Source organism: Pantherophis guttatus, chromosome 5 (genome assembly GCF_059756535.1).
Source record: "Pantherophis guttatus breed Tessera chromosome 5, ASM5975653v1, whole genome shotgun sequence".
NCBI lineage: Eukaryota > Metazoa > Chordata > Lepidosauria > Squamata > Colubridae > Pantherophis > Pantherophis guttatus.
The window spans coordinates 20,931,522-20,947,320 of record NC_142067.1 but is presented as its reverse complement, the minus strand read 5'-3'; the positions used below and the strand labels follow the sequence as shown (position 1 = coordinate 20,947,320).

At 38.8% G+C, this 15,799-nt stretch overlaps 1 protein-coding gene across 1 annotated transcript; it reads right to left on the bottom strand.

Annotated features, from left to right (window-relative positions):
* Positions 1 to 540: 540 nt before the first annotated feature.
* Positions 541 to 11,852, bottom strand: FDX1 (ferredoxin 1). Its single transcript, XM_034409721.3, has 4 exons — positions 11,417 to 11,852; positions 6,315 to 6,439; positions 3,943 to 4,072; positions 541 to 2,778 (listed from the first exon to the last, which is right to left on the bottom strand). The coding sequence occupies exons 1-4, from the start codon at positions 11,566 to 11,568 to the stop codon at positions 2,664 to 2,666; spliced, it is 522 nt and encodes a 173-aa protein (XP_034265612.1). The 5' UTR covers positions 11,569 to 11,852; the 3' UTR covers positions 541 to 2,663.
* Between the last annotated feature and the right edge of the window lie 3,947 nt (positions 11,853 to 15,799).

Genomic DNA, 15,799 nt, shown 5'->3' with positions numbered 1-15,799 from the left:
GGCATTTCTCCAAAGGACAGTGTATCCAGATATGGTCTCCCACTGTTCCCAGAATTAGATGCAATGGTCTTTGGCAATAGCCAGTGCCTAAAAAATTGATGAGTAACTCTTTAGGATCTAAACTATTGTCACAATACACAGAGCAAGCAGGTATTAGAATTGAAATGTTAATCATTTCTATCTCCCATCTCATGCAAGTAAAGTTATCAGTAATGAAAAAATGTTCTAAGTTGTCCTATGGACTCTTGAATCTATGAGTGAATTTTTCTTCCACTTTAAATCTACAGTTGATAAAAGAAACATAAAACATGGCCAACAGTCCAGGAATGCAGCTTTGGCTTTTCTATTAAAGCCAGATGTACTAAGCTGTAGTAGAAGACACAATGGTGCTCTCAAATCTATTTTGCAAAAACTTCATAATTGAAAAATCAAAGCACATTCACAGAAAAAGTTAATGAGTGATGGCTTTCCTTTGCCAGTTAGACTCAGTACAGAAACTTTTTTGCTACGCCAACGTAATAAGGACAAACATAATATAACTTTGTGTAGGAAAGGATCATTGTATTTATATTTTATTGTTCAAATGTTATGCACCAAAATACATTTATTTCAAATATAGGAGACTAAGACTAGGGCTGGACCAGCTGTTAGCCCTGAAAGCTCTCCAGCTGATTCTGGACCAACCATTCTTTTGCAACCCAACCTATCTCCCATGAATATTATTATGGGGGAAAATAAAAGCCTGAAGGCTAAGAAGATATCCGTTGCTTTAACCATTTATATTTGTTTCAAGAAAACTCTTTCTTCTAGTCAAAGATGATTTCCTGACAATTGTTAATATTCAGAAAATGAAAGACATCTGCTCACAAAGAAGGAGCTTAGAAAACTAGATACAAAGTTTATTTTCAGATTCTGAAAAATGCTAAGTACTGCATCAGCAGTTTAAATAATCAATATTTATAAGATAGGTACAAAATTAATATTAAATGTTGACTCTACCTAGTTTTTCATACCAGCTAATTTCAAGAAACATTTTTTAAAGAAAGCACAGATCACCTTGACAGTGAAGTTTGTTTACACTTGTCATTTCATAGCACTGTTGTTTTCAATGGTCGATGAAGATGAATCAAAATATCCAGTGTCCATGAAGATTTTTTTTCAACAAAATGTAAGACATTTACATAATATTAATTTCTTCCCTACTTTCCAAATGCATTTAAAGAACAGAGGACTGAAATCATACCTTCCTTCCTTCTTTCCTCCCCCCCTTTCTTCTGTTTCCAAAGGACTCATTGTAATCCATATGACTATTTAGCTCTTATAGACTGACAGAGGTCAGAGGTCCTTAGCTCATTTAATTTTCAATGGCTTGGTGCATACTGGAAATAACTTAAATCATATTCTTTTATATAACATGCCATACGCTACAAATTAATATCCTATGTAGTCTGAAGGCCCATGGTTCAGCATATATGAAAAACTTCAAAAGATGGAAGACTCAAAAGATCTATGTAAGAAATACCATGGCTTTAGTATTTCTATGTAAGAAATTTCCTACATGGCTTTGGACCAGGGTATCCAAAGGAATGCCTGTTGCATCTCCCAGTTGTCTACATTCTGAAGTAATCTGAGCCCCTCATTCAGGTGTCTGAGCTGACAGATATGAGATGGGCAGTAACTGAGAAAAGCCCCTTCTCAGTTTCTGATGTTCTCGCACCAGAGCTCACCTGAATGTTGCTATTTGTACCAGAACAGGGGTCTCCAACCTTGGCAACTTTAAGCCTGACGGACAGCTGGGGAATTCTGGGAGTTGAAGTACTGTACTAAAGGGCATTTTTATTTTAAAATTTTAATTGTGCTGTCTACTTTGTTGCCAGTTTTAATCTGTGGATAGAAGAGGAAGTGGGAACATTTGATTTAAAGCCCCATCACAATGGAATATAAGGCTCCTTCTTTTTTCTATTTTCTATTAGGGAGAATATTTCTATCATTTTGGGAATAAGACATCTGTTCATGAAATGAAGCGTACCACAAAACCAGAAATGCATATTTGTCCATGCAACTTCCTTAAAATATTATCGTATTTATGCAGGATTTCCAATTAAAAAAAACCTTTGGAAATGCTTCTGACATGTTGATCACAACATGGCATACAACTATGAATATGCAACTCCTACGAGATTCAATAGAATTTTGTACAATTACAAAATCTTATAATTAATTTGTGCCAAAACTGATCAGCTAATAGTGACTAATATCACTAGTGATATACTTTCTGCTAAATGTATTTTCTGTACTTCAGTATGAAAAATACAATTTAAAAGGTGACTTTTATTCTCAGCTACCGCAAACCAAGCATGTAATTACTTTGGGAAAACATGAATGCAGCAGCAGTAATGATGCATTATTAAATGAAAATAAAAGAAGCAATTTCCTTAAAAAACCACCTGCTCTTTAACTGTATTTTATTATGTTTCTATCACTCCACGGGTCTCTTCTAAATATCTTCTTGTTTTATCCTCTCAAAATAAGGCTAACTGTAATTTTGTAAAAATCATACTTTAACATAGATAATCAAAGGATGAGTATTTCAATTTCTTTAAAAATTAGAAATAAGTAGTAAAATATTTTTAATATCATGAAGCATACCCTACAGCATTATTTTATGGGTTCTTGCTCATATCTATACACTGTCGGGCATCAGCAACAGCTTCAGGCACTCGGACAGTCATATTGTTCATATATTTCTTCAAGCAAATTTGACAGCCCAAACGTGATCTATAGAAGGGAAAAAGCATATTGTATGAATGACAATATTATAACATTCTACTACTGTAATATTACAATTATAGGTAATCCTCAACTTCAAACCATGCGCTTAGTGACTGTTCGAAGTTTCAATGGCACTGTAAAAATATATTGGTGGAGGATAAGAAGCTAAAATCTACTCAGTGTTATATGCAAGGACAAAAAACTGAAAAGACTATAGAGTATATATTTAGCCTTAAGCCAATCTTTCCCAACTTGGCACCCTCCAAGTGTACAGGTTTAAAGACCCAAAATTCTAAACAGTAATCACATTGGCTGGGAGCTGAAGCACCTGTATCTGGAAAGAGCCTTGACCGGAAAAGACTAATTTAGATAATTCAGTTTGTTTTGCAGATTCACTTCTTTGCATATTTTTAGCTAGGAGAGAAAAGGTAAACTTTAAATTCCCTACATCCAATCTTTTTAACATATATTGTAATTAACTCTTTATTCTTTTAACTTTTTGATGCAAAAATGTTCAATCCTCTCCTGACTTGATAACCGATAATACTTTACAGATAAAAAGTAGATTGTAACATCAGCAAGGATAACAAACACACTAGCTACTGGGCACATTTGAAAATTTGAATTTTGAAAGTGGTAGAAAATATTCTACCAAAATGTCCATTAATGACAGGTACAGTGAGTATGTTCAATCATAAAGTGTTAATGAAGTTATGGTAATTCATACCGCATTTTACAGCACTCCCCCCTCCGCTCCCTATTATCCGAGGGCATTTTCGTTTTCTAAACAGGGACCACATTTAAACAGAACTCTGGACTGCAGCTGTACACCATTCTCTACAAATGCTCATAAGCCTATATGCAGTGCAGGAATATTTTAATAAATAAAACAATCCCGAATTTATGATTTTTATATTTTTAATTGTATACCACCCAGAATCACTTTGTCACTGAGATGGGTGGTCTCCAAATCTGATGTATAAATAAATAAATCTCTTTTAAAATCTGAAAAAATTATTAAAGAACAGATGGAAAAGGGAGCATGATATCTATCAAGAGGAATTTCCATGGGCAGATAGACACTGCTTGTCCTTGATCTAAGCAGGACGTGATCAATTGAATAAAAACAGTGAAGATATTCTCAACAAGTTAATGTTGATTTCATCTTACTTTTCTGTCAAGCCATAGGCAAGGTCCAGCATATCCATTTCTTCATCTGTAATTGCATCTAATTTTTCAAATACATGGTCTTCAAAGATTAAGTGACATGTAGAGCAGGCAAGTGTTCCTTCACATGCACCTAAAGTTAAATTAGGTACACATTTAATTCATTACCTTTCAACATCATTTTGTGTTCATCATTCAACATCAACAACATGATCCCATACATTAATGTGAGACAATCACCTCCGTACCAGAAACCTGGGAGTATATAAAGTGGGGAGAGTGAATGGAAGGACTGATGCTATCGCTTCCTGACAATTAACATTTCACAGCCATTATGGCAAACAATAAGTTTAAAGTGCTATGAAAGTTGCAACACAAATCAGGACAATTTTAATTCAACACATCTGAGGACATAAGGTTGAAGAAGGTAGTTACAATATTTGTACCATATAATTTAAAGATATAGTATGAAGCATCATAGGCATCATCAATTAGTAATGACAGATCAGGTTAATGCAGGCAGGAGATATATCTATGCCTATAATACAGATAACTACAGCTATAAAGTCAAAATAAAAAAGATACAACATGAGCAATAGTGTTGTAACAGCGATAGCATCTTTTAATTGAACAAGAATTATGCTAAAAATCAGAAGGATTTCATCAAGCAGGCAAATATTTAAAGCCTTAAATGTCAACGTATTATTTGTGTGCCTGCTATGCCCCCTAGTGATACAAAAAAGCTGAAACAGACCACATTTGCTTTTCTGGGCATTACCAATGTAATTGATCATTTGTTAAACAGGACTGAGAATTTTAAATGTGGATAATACTAAACTTTTCTATTTTACTTTCTGTATCTGGAATTTTAAAAAGTATGAGGTCTGTTTTAAGATGCCATATCATTGTTAACATATGTGTGTTAACATATGCAAATTAGTCTTTGAGGCTAATTTTTTGCTTTCTGGGAAATACCAAATTGGCTATCCCTCAATCCTGACATGTTTAGTTCTGTTAATCACAATTTATCTACCTTTTAAAATGTTTGCTGTTGTACTGCCTAAATGTTGCAAACTTCCATAACTCTCTGAAAAAGGCTGTATTAAAATATTTTTGAATAAACACATTTCAGAAAGTGATACTAGACTCAGTGCAATCCGTTAGAGAATTCTTGGGCTTCAAAGAAACCAAAACCAGAAGCATCACATGTCTGAGGCCAAAGAAGGTGGCAGGTTAAATGGTATAGCAAAGATAGCAATATAAAGAGAAAAATCACTATATGTGAGTCACATATTTTATTTAAGTCATAATACAGTCTGTTTGCTTTTGGCTTAGGGTTACTTGTGGAATCCTTATGATTACATCTATAAATGTTTGCTGATGTGCTACAATTATTTTAAAATTTGCTCCCATGTCCTGTCCAAAAATTATGATAAGAATATGGTTTAACACAATGTATAAATCCAGCTCAATGATCATTCAACGACCATTCAAAATTATGATGATGCTGAACAAAGAGACTAAGAACAAATGCCCGAAGTTACTGCTATTGCAGCACCCCTGCGGTCATGTGACTTGCAATAATGACCTTTTAGCAGTCCATTTGCAACTATGACAGTTTGGCAAGCTTCCATGATCATCATTTGAAATCTTTCCTGTCAGTTTTTCCAGAAAGTCAATGGAAAAATGTCTGCTTTAGGGATGGAACTTTTTCAACCCTTTATTTGGGAGCAAAGGGGCTGCCTGCCAGATTGATTTTATCCCGCGTGGGGCAGAGTCCCTCCCCACTAAGCATTTGGTTGCTCTCAAAGATGTTGGCTGAAAAAGTCCTTGGTGAGAGCCAAGTGGGATTTTGGCACACAGTGCTTACAGTATGGGTATTTGGAGCCAGCCTGTCAGACTGATTTTGCCTCACGTGGGTAAAATCCATCTGGCCACATGCAGCAGTTCTGTGCACAGAGGGGAGCTGCCTGCCCCGCTTTGGCAGGGAGCTCTTTCACTCCATCCACTTAATTACCACAAAGGGGAGAGCCGGTATTGTGGTTGTTGAGCAAGTGGGCATCTTGCTTAAAGACTGCAACGACTTAAAACCAATATTGCAGACTCAGTTGTGGTTGTAAATCAAAGAGTACATGTAGAAGAATAAACTACAATTCACTAATAGTGACTGATGCCAGAACAAACACATAGCTGTGGAAGAGTTACGCAAACCAACATTATTCTTTTTTCCTAATTTTAGCAAAAAATAAAAAAACTTATACTACTGCTTTTGTTTAGAAGTGGTTAACTTTGAATCACAAGTCACAGAGTTTCAATTCTTTTTTTTTTTTAAATCAACTTAAATTTCTTATAGGAAAGGAAATATATTTACTTACCAAATCCATCTATGTCTAGATTATTATCTATCACAACATCTAGAAGTGAATCTCCAACCTTTCCTTTGGCTGTTAATTTATCACCGTCACGATTTATAAAGTGCACTGTAACTTTCTCTTCCGAGCTGAAAAAAAAATTCAGTACCTTATTGTTTTCTTTTAATCCAACTTTTTACAAAATTGTTTTTCAATACAGTAAATATTGGTTTACGGAGACTAAATATATTTATTTAGAAAACGTATATGGCTTCCTGTCTTATACACGATAATCCTCTCAATGACATTCAACAGAAACAAAATAAAATCTCCAAACAAATGCTATAATGGAACTGTCCTCAGTCTTAAATACCAATAACAATAAAGCCAACTCCAAAACCCAACTCAATTCAAATCTCATATAAGAGGAATTAGGGCGGGAGGAGAAAGAGGGAGGAGGGGAAATGAAGACAGCATCATACAATCAGGGAAAGGCTTTCAGAAACAACTTTGTCTTCAACTACTTTCAAAACATCATCTTGATGAAGACGAAATTGTTTCAGAGAACCTTCCCCTGATTTTAGGATGCTATCCTTATTTCTTTTTGTCCCTGCCCCCACTATAATGTTTTTGTCTGGTACTGTTTGCTGTTGTTGCTGTCGTTTGTTAAATTCTTATGGGGTTTTATATGCTACTTTGAATGTTTGAATTCTTCTATTAAATTCTCTGTAAGCTGCTGAGAGTCTTTTTGATTATGGTTTAAAGGACCAATTTAAGGTGCTGGTTTTTAATCTTAAAGTTCTGTAAAGACTTGGTGTCTGTGTACTTGCAGGACCATTTTCCCAATCAAAATTAGCCTGCCTTGTATATTCATTCTTAAGAGAGGATGCTGTGGAACATTGATTAAAGACAAAATCACATTTATTCCTTATTATTCCTATGCAGTGTGTGTGTGTGTGTGTGTGTGTGTGTGTGTGTGTGTGTGTGTGTGTATGTAGAGCACTTAGCAATAGCACTTAGATTTATACACCGCTTCATAGTGCTTTAAAGCACTAAGCAGTTTACAGAGTCAGCATATTGCCCCAAACAATCTGACTTCTCCTTTTACCAACCTCAGAAGGATGATTAACCTTGAGCCACTAAGGATCGAACTCCTGGCAGTGGTCAGAGTCAGCCTGCAATATTGCATTCTAACCACTTCACACCGCGGCTGCTATACAATCTATGTCTATATAGATTCCTTGCTTGTGTAACTAAGATGGCAATCATAATTGCCAAGATGTCACTTCATAAGTCATCTCATCACAATAACAAGTATAATTTATGTTAGATACAGATTGGTACGCACTATGACCATTTAGAGTGGCAAAGAAATGCCAAGATTAATAAATCTGTATTTATTGTATAGGTGGATTAAGTTGAAGAAACAATAAGGCAAAATAACTAAAATGAAAGTATCACAACTTTGAACTTTGAACAGTTGAATTATTTCAATTCTGCTTCAATTCTGCTTCAATTCCTCTATCAGAAAAACCACTCAGCTCAGAAGTTAGAGACTGAGTATTTCCACAGCACCTATAATCATGTATTTTTCATATTCATACCTTATAGCAATCAAAGGCCTTCAGTAGTTTATATAATATAAAAACCATTTAAAACATCCTTAGTACAAACTATTAAAAATAAAACAGCATAAACCAGGCATAATACAAACAATACAAAACAGAAATTAGAGATGGGGGGGGCTCTTTGAAACTTTTAATAATTTCTAGAACATCCATAAGGTTTTTTTTAGTAATTTTCAGAACATCAGTAAGGAGGAGGCTATAGCATGATCATTCCTGGGGGGGCTGTTCCACAGTATCTCTGGTGCCACTGAAAAGCTGCATGTTCTTCCTTCAGTTCTTTAAATCTCCTGAAAATGATCTCTAATCTCTAAGAAAAATGATCGCCTGTGGAATCATTTCTCTTCGTTTGAACCAACTGGTTTGACCAGTACTGGTTGGATTTTCTTTCTGGATATGCTGGATTCAGGCTATTGAATGCCTGTTTAGGCAATTTTTATTTATTTATTTATTTATTTATTTATTTATTTATTTATTTATTTATTTATTATTTGCTCATAGAATGTAGGAGAATAACTGACCACAATGACTCATCTTGAAAACGGTAACAAAGCTTGAAATTGAATGCTATTTGAATGAGAAATCTCAGGAATGAAGACTAAACCAGAAAATAAAAAAAGTTTAGGCGGCAATAGTGTTGTTCCCAAGAGCGCACAGGTACACCTACACTGTTAACCAGACTCAAGTTTTAATTTGAAGGATACTTTATTTTACTTAGCTTTCTGATCTCAAATATATTTAAGTGCATACAAATGCATATGCTGATAATGTTTAATTTATTATTTCAATGTATATATATATAGCCATCTCAAATTCATGACTCTGGACAGATAATCCCCCATCATCTTTCCAGTCATTATTAGTGGCAGAGGAGTAGCAGTCACTGCTTGATTGTCAAATTGTGTGAATAGTGTATCCCAGCAAAATGCCAGCAGTTGATTAAATAGCTACCTAAGGGAACTAAAGCCCTCTGGGATGTCAGTCTTTGACTTCGTTTTCCTGTTTTGGCACTTTAAATAATCAAATTATTTAATCAAAGAACTGCAGAAAAAACAATTGCTACTAACCTGCTTTTCATTGAGGACCTGTATACTGCCTGAGTCAAAAAGGGGGCTGGACATAAACTGTTTCAACTCCTAGTCTCAAAACGACGCTATAGAGCACTGCACACCAGAAGAACTAGACACAAGAACAGTTTTTTCCCAAATGTCATCACTCTGCTAAACAAATAATTCCCTCAACACTGTCAAACTATTTACTAAGTCTGCACTACTATTAATCTTCTCATCCTTCCCACCACCCATCTCCTTCCACTTATGACTGTATGACTGTAATTTTGTTGCTTGTATCCTTATGATTTATATTGATATTGTTTCCTGATTGCTTATTTGTACCCTATGACTATCATTAAGTGTTGTACCTTATGATTCTTGAACATATATTTTCTTTTATGTACACTGAGAGCATATGCACCAACAAATTCCTTGTGTGTCCAATCACACTTGGCCAATAAAAAATTCTATTCTATGCTATGCTATGCTATGCTATGCTATGCTATGCTATGCTATGCTATGCTATGCTATGCTATGCTATGCTATGCTATGCTATGCTATGCTATGCTATGCTATGCTATGCTATGCTATGCTATGCTATGCTATGCTATGCTATGCTATGCTATGCTATGCTATGCTATGCTATGCTATGCTATGCTATGCTATGCTATGCTATGCTATGCTATGCTATGCTATGCTATGCTATGCTATGCTATGCTATTATTCTATTTTCTATTCTATTCTATTCCTAAACAACTATAACAGCAATAGAACCTAGACTTATATATCACTTAATAGTACTTTATAACCCTCTCTAAGCAGTTAAGAGTCAGCATTTTGCCCCCAACAATCTGGGTCCTCATTTTACCAACCTCAGAAGAATGGAAGGCTGAGTCAACCTTGAGCCGGTCAGAATTGAACTGGTAGTGAGCAGTTAGTTAGCCTGCAATACTGCATTCTAACTACTATGGCTCTTTTTAAGTCCAAATAACCTGAATGAAGCAGAAATCTTGCACAAATACAAAATATGCACTACTGTATCAACATGGGTGGGATCCAATCTGCAGAACTTGTATTCTTTTCATGTGTATAGGACTGGAGGATATTCCAGAGCAGATCTGGAATGCTTAGAGAATGTTTTTCTCTACTTTGCAAAAAGAAAGTGCAACTGCCAGGGAGTGATTACACAACCATAGGAGTAATCTTGCAATACTGTAGTGGCAAGTTTTCACTTGATCTTTTCTTCCCTCATTTGAAGTCCAATTTCAGCAATCCAGTTTAAAAGAACAAGATGGATCTTGTGGCCACGTGAGCACAAGACTTCTAGGCTTGCTTCATATCATGTGTGGGATTCATATTTGTTGACTGAATTGTGTTTACATTGAGAAACCATAATTACTAATAAAGGAGAACATTTGTAGCTCAGGGTTGACATGAGGGGTCCTTGGTGCTCTCGGAGCTTGCCTGTTTTCTTGCAGTAACAATGACTAGCACCAATGATGTTACCTAGTTTGGGTAATGAAACATCTGCAAGAAAACAAGCAAGCTCAGAGAGCACCAAGGCCCCATAAAACTATAGTTTGCTTTGCTTCACCTTTAACTCTCGAAAAATAAAGGCTAGCAATGTTACACAAGCAATTATTTTGTTTACATCATCCAACTTTCACATATGGAACAAGTAGGCATTTCCTAAGATGAAACTCTACACCTATGAAACTTTAGGCCATGGCACAGTTCATTGCAGCTTACTGACGAGCAGAGTTAGTAGGTTTTCATATTATATCCTTATACACTTTGCTAATTCATAAACAAACACATCTAAGTGAAAGTATGCTATTTAAAGCCAAAGTCACAAACAGGCAGATCCTCTTCCAGATTAGACAAATTCAAATTCAAATCTTGTCAATGCACAACATATGTACAATGAGATTGGTTGAGCTCCCTCAGTGCTCCCCCCCCCAACACAATACAATTCACAGTGAAGACAGAAAATCCCTAACCCAATAAACCATATTAACAAAACACCCAGTCCTATTGCACCAGTGTGAACATGTTACACATTGCGCCGGCCCTTGTATGGTTAACAGAACCACGGTTTATCTGGGCTCGAACAATGTATAAATTGACCTCAGGGGCCGCACTCGCACAACCCCGGGGTCACATTACACAAAGCCGTTGTCGCAGCCCAGGTACAACAATATTGCGTGGGTGACCGTGTCCAAAGTCACGGTCGGCATTTGCTGTGACCTCCGAGCCGGCCTAACCTAGCCCAGGTACTGCTTTACGCTTTTCTTCCACCAGCCAATCCCGGGATTTCCCCCTCATTTGGAGCTGTTAACCCCCTAGGAACGAGAGGAGAGGAGAGCGACCCCTGAGAGACACCCGTCGCCCCACTTCCAGCTCCGGCCGGGAAGGTTGACTTGGCGAAGAGAAAGGACGGAGCTCCTACCTGAGCCCCGTCGCCGCGTGGAAGGACCGGCAAGAGCCAAGGCGGGCCGCGTTATTCCAGCTACTGCCGTTCCGGAAAGGAGCCTCCAGGAGCCGCCAGCAAGAAGACGGCGCGGCTCGAAAGAGAAGACGGAAACTGCCTGAGGTGGCCATGCTGTAACGGCAGGCGACGGCGAATCCCCAAAGCCAGCGGAAAAGGCAAGCGCGAGCGACTTCCGCTTATTACTTGCCGAAATCCAAAGGTCGGTCCGTTCATCCAACCGGAATGCACGGCTGCTATTCTCATAGGTGTTTACGCTGCCGACGTCAGAGGGGCCGCGAAATGCGCGAGATTCCCTCGCTTTGGGAGACGGATTACGCGAATTACGGAAATGAAGCTTTCTGGGGCACCCATGCTAGGAAGAACGCGGGCAGAGCGAGCGCTTGGGCTGGGAATCGCGCATGCTCTGTTTACCCGGCTGATCCTCGGCTCCCTTTTGGTTTAGTTAGGGATTTGGGGAATGTGTAACAGCGCAACAGTGATTTGTTTTATTAAATATATTTAAACAAATGTCTAACCATGTCTTAAAGTTCTAACTTAGGTACTAAATGGATTTTATATGTTTTTTTTCTATTTCTAAAAGTGGTCTAAGTGTCATGATTAACAGATTTGTATTTCCGTTCGAGATCCATTACTTTGTAGTTTTGGATATTTGGATAACCTATCAATGCAGGGATTTTTTTTATTTTGTAATTTCAATTAAATTAGCATATGCAATTTTACACCAGTAGAGGGCAGAGTAAATCAAGGAAGGGAGCAACATAATGTGGGTTGTTAATATGTAAGTATATGCATAATACTTAATGTCAAATGCTCCTGCTTCAACGTTTGTCATAAGAAGATACTTTTCCAACATATTGCCCCAACAATCCCTTCTCCCTGTCAGTGAATTCACTATCACATGTCAGCATAAAATTACCTTATTTACTACCCTGATGTCTCCAAAAATGGAAGAGAGAAGATAGCAAATTTAATCCTAGAGACCATATGAAAAGAAAAATTATCATGCAGAACATATATGTAAAAAGCTAAATTACAGTTACTAAGTGTGGACAGAGAAAGAATATTAGATTTGCACTTACCCAGGAACTTGTGTTAGTTATGGAAAAATAAATTCCATAACTAACACAAGTTCCTGGCTAAGTGTTTGTTTATATTCCGCCTTTATTATTTTTATAAATAACTCAAAGCAACGAACATATCTGATACGGCACCCCTTTCTCCTCCTATTTTCCCCACAACAATCCTGCGAGGCAAGTTGCGCTGAGAGAGAGTCACCCAGCTGGCTTTCATGGCTAAGGCAGTACAGGTAGTCCTTGACTTTTGAGTCAATTGAGCCCAAAATTTATGTTGTTAAATGAGACATTTGTTAAGTGAGTTTTGCCTCATTTTACAATCTTTCTTGCCACAGTTAAGTGAAAGAGCCGCTTGGCTCTTTTGGCGAATGCAGAAGGGGCTGAAAGGGAAGAAGCCGTCTGTTCTTCCCCGGATTGATTTCAGAAGCCACCACCATCGCCAGCTCCAAGGACTGGCTGCTGGGCCTGCTGCTGCTGGGGGTTGGTGGTGCCCGAGCTGGGCTGCTCTTCAGCCAGGCCAACAGGCTGTGGCAGGAGAGGCTCCCTGCACTGTCCATGCTGCTGCTGCACAACTTACTGCTATCCTGCTGCTGCTCTTGTGGCGCCTGCTGGCCAAGCTCTCACTGTGCCCTGGCCCCCGCATGCCCTGCCTGCTGGCCCTGCTGCTGCTGGCACACTTCTCGTCCGTGGTGGATGCTGTACTGGCCACAGAGCGGCTGCCCATACTGCTGCTGGCTTCACGGGAGCTTTGCCCTCCTGGCCGGGCGGCTCCTGCCTGTCACGGGGCGAGTCAGCCCAGTCAGACTTTAGGAGAATAAGACTAGCCTGTACCACCCAATCGTGTGTGCAGGGGTGCATATGTGTGACTGGTATCAGAAAAGAAGCTCCAAGTGTCCTCCTTTCATCCTGAGTTGGAAGAATCACACAGTGAGGGACTGCTGCCTCAGCTTTCACAGACAACCATCCACCAGAGCTGGAGTGCCATTGGGGTTGGAAGTTCGATCGCGCCCCACAAGGGAGCCTCCAGCCCTGGTGGATGGTTGTCTGCGAAAGCTGAGACGGAGCAGCCAGAGGAGGGAAGGAGAAAGCATGGACCTTCCTCGGCACAAAGCTTCACTATAGACAAAGCGCAAAAGAGCAGCACATGCATGTCAATGTGAATGAGTTTGACACCCCTGTTCTAAACACATGCAAATGACCAGCTGTCTGCAAGGAAAATAAATCCTTCCATTCCCCACCATCCAGTCAGACCTGAAGCAGCTTTGTGGATGATAAATGAAACATTTTCAAAGAAAGACAAGAAAGTCCAGTTGCCTCTTGAAAAAGCACCTTTGGGACAACCATGATCTGGATCAGGGGTCACCAACCTTTCGGACCTCAGGGACCACTACATTCATAATTTTAAATCCTGCGCACCACTAATATGATCTGCCTAATGACCGGCTGGGTGGGCGTGGCTAGGTGGTCATGTGACTGGGTGGGCATGGCCAACTCAATGTCACTCATGTTGAGAAGTGCCTTGCCAGCCTCTACTCACCCCTCCCCTCCCAGCCCCTCCTCGCCTGCCTGCCCGGGCTCCTTAGGGCCCCAACAGGAAGCAGTTGTTGGAGCTAAGCAGCCACCAGAGAAAGAGTTGGCAAAATAGCTGGCTCAGTTCAAATTGGATCGAACTGAGGAGGAGACTCAGCAGAAGCATCTCACTGAGGACTACGAGCATAGGCTTTCCAAGCAGAGGGAAGACCTGCGGGAGTGCAAGGCCAGGTATTAGTGCCTGGGGGCTCAGCGGGCTGAGATGGCCAGCCAGTTCCAGGCCATGATGCAGTCCCACTGGAACAAGGTCCTCTGGCTCTTCGCCACCAGCGGTACTTCCCTCCTGCCTTTGCCCAAAACCCTGCACCAGGAGGCCGAAGCAGACCCCAAGTTGGAATTTCTGCCCCCCTCTGACCCGCACAAAAAGACCCCGAAGGAGGAGATTCTCTGCAGTAACACAAATGTTCATTGCATGTACCCACCCAGGGGCCGTAGTTTGAGGTCCCCTGATTTAGGGCAATATAAAAAATGCAAATAATTTTTCTGTGGACCACCAAAATTTTCTCATGGACCACCAGTGGTCCACGGACCACCAGTTGGTGACCGCTGATCTGGATGACTGAGAATCACCATAGACATCCTTTCATTGTTGATGAATGATTATGTTCTGCTTAATTGAGTTACTGTTACTAGCAGCACATGTTCAAAAAGCAATTTGGTCCAAATCTGTTCCAAAGACAAAGAGTACTTGCTCATTCAAATTTGGAAAACAAACAGAACAGGTTATCTGGAAACAATCTTTCCCATTCTGATGCAAGCAAGTATTGTATTTAATTACATGAACATTTAGCAACAACTCCAGATGCTGTGCTGCAATGCTTATTATCCCTCACAATAAATCATGCTATCTAGGCTACTTAGAGGTGGAGTTCAGTAAAATTCATTACTGAATTATGGGAAGAATTTCCAATTTGCATCTATATACATAATTTATATGCAAGTTGTCTTTTACTTTGGAAGTGTATTATCCTTCCATTCTTTTCTAAATTAGTAGCTATTAGTAGTTAAATTAGTAGCTATTGTGACTACTACTATTATCATTCAAAGTGTAAGACCTCAGCCCAGAAGCAAAAACTCTTCTTTTCAAATAGAGATATCTAGAGAGATTGCTTGGCCATTCCAATGCATTTGTCATAATCAATGCAATTTAGGGCGAGCCTACAGACTAGATTAAAGAAATTGTGTGTCCCTTGCTTCTATCTGCAGTTTTCCTATTGACTTGGTGTAATAAAATTTTTGATACATATTCAAATAATAAAAGTAAAGAACTAATGAGTAGTAGGCTGGTATGTTTAGCTAACATATCTTAACTTTATTTGTGCAAGGAAGGTCCATTTATCAGTTCATTATTTTGCAACAATCTCTATTATGTATAGCATGATTACAAAAGCCTTTTCTCTGGCTATCTGACAGAACCATTGCATTTTGCTATGCAGATTTGGAATCAAGTTATGGCTTGGCTAAGCAAAGCTTTTAGTTCCACATTTTCATACAATTTTACTCAGCAACTGCATAGGACAATTGTGGGGCATGCAGATCATGTTTAAGATGAACATCAATATGCCTAAGACACCTTCATGGGCAACTACTGAATAATAATTTATTTTTAGATTGCATCTTGTTTACTCTGTCTTCCACAGACAAAGATAGACTGGGATGATAATATCTCAGAAGGCTA

Excerpts from the sequence above, each read along its gene's own strand:
- FDX1 (XM_034409721.3), bottom strand. The coding sequence starts at position 11,568 with ATGGCCACCTCAGGCAGTTTCCGTCTTCTCTTTCGAGCCGCGCCGTCT. Across the intron at positions 4,073-6,314 it reads TCTAGACATAGATGGATTTG|GTGCATGTGAAGGAACACTT; the intron begins GTAAGTAAATAT and ends ATTTAACTTTAG. Across the intron at positions 2,779-3,942 it reads GCCTATGGCTTGACAGAAAA|ATCACGTTTGGGCTGTCAAA; the intron begins GTAAGATGAAAT and ends TCCCTTCTATAG.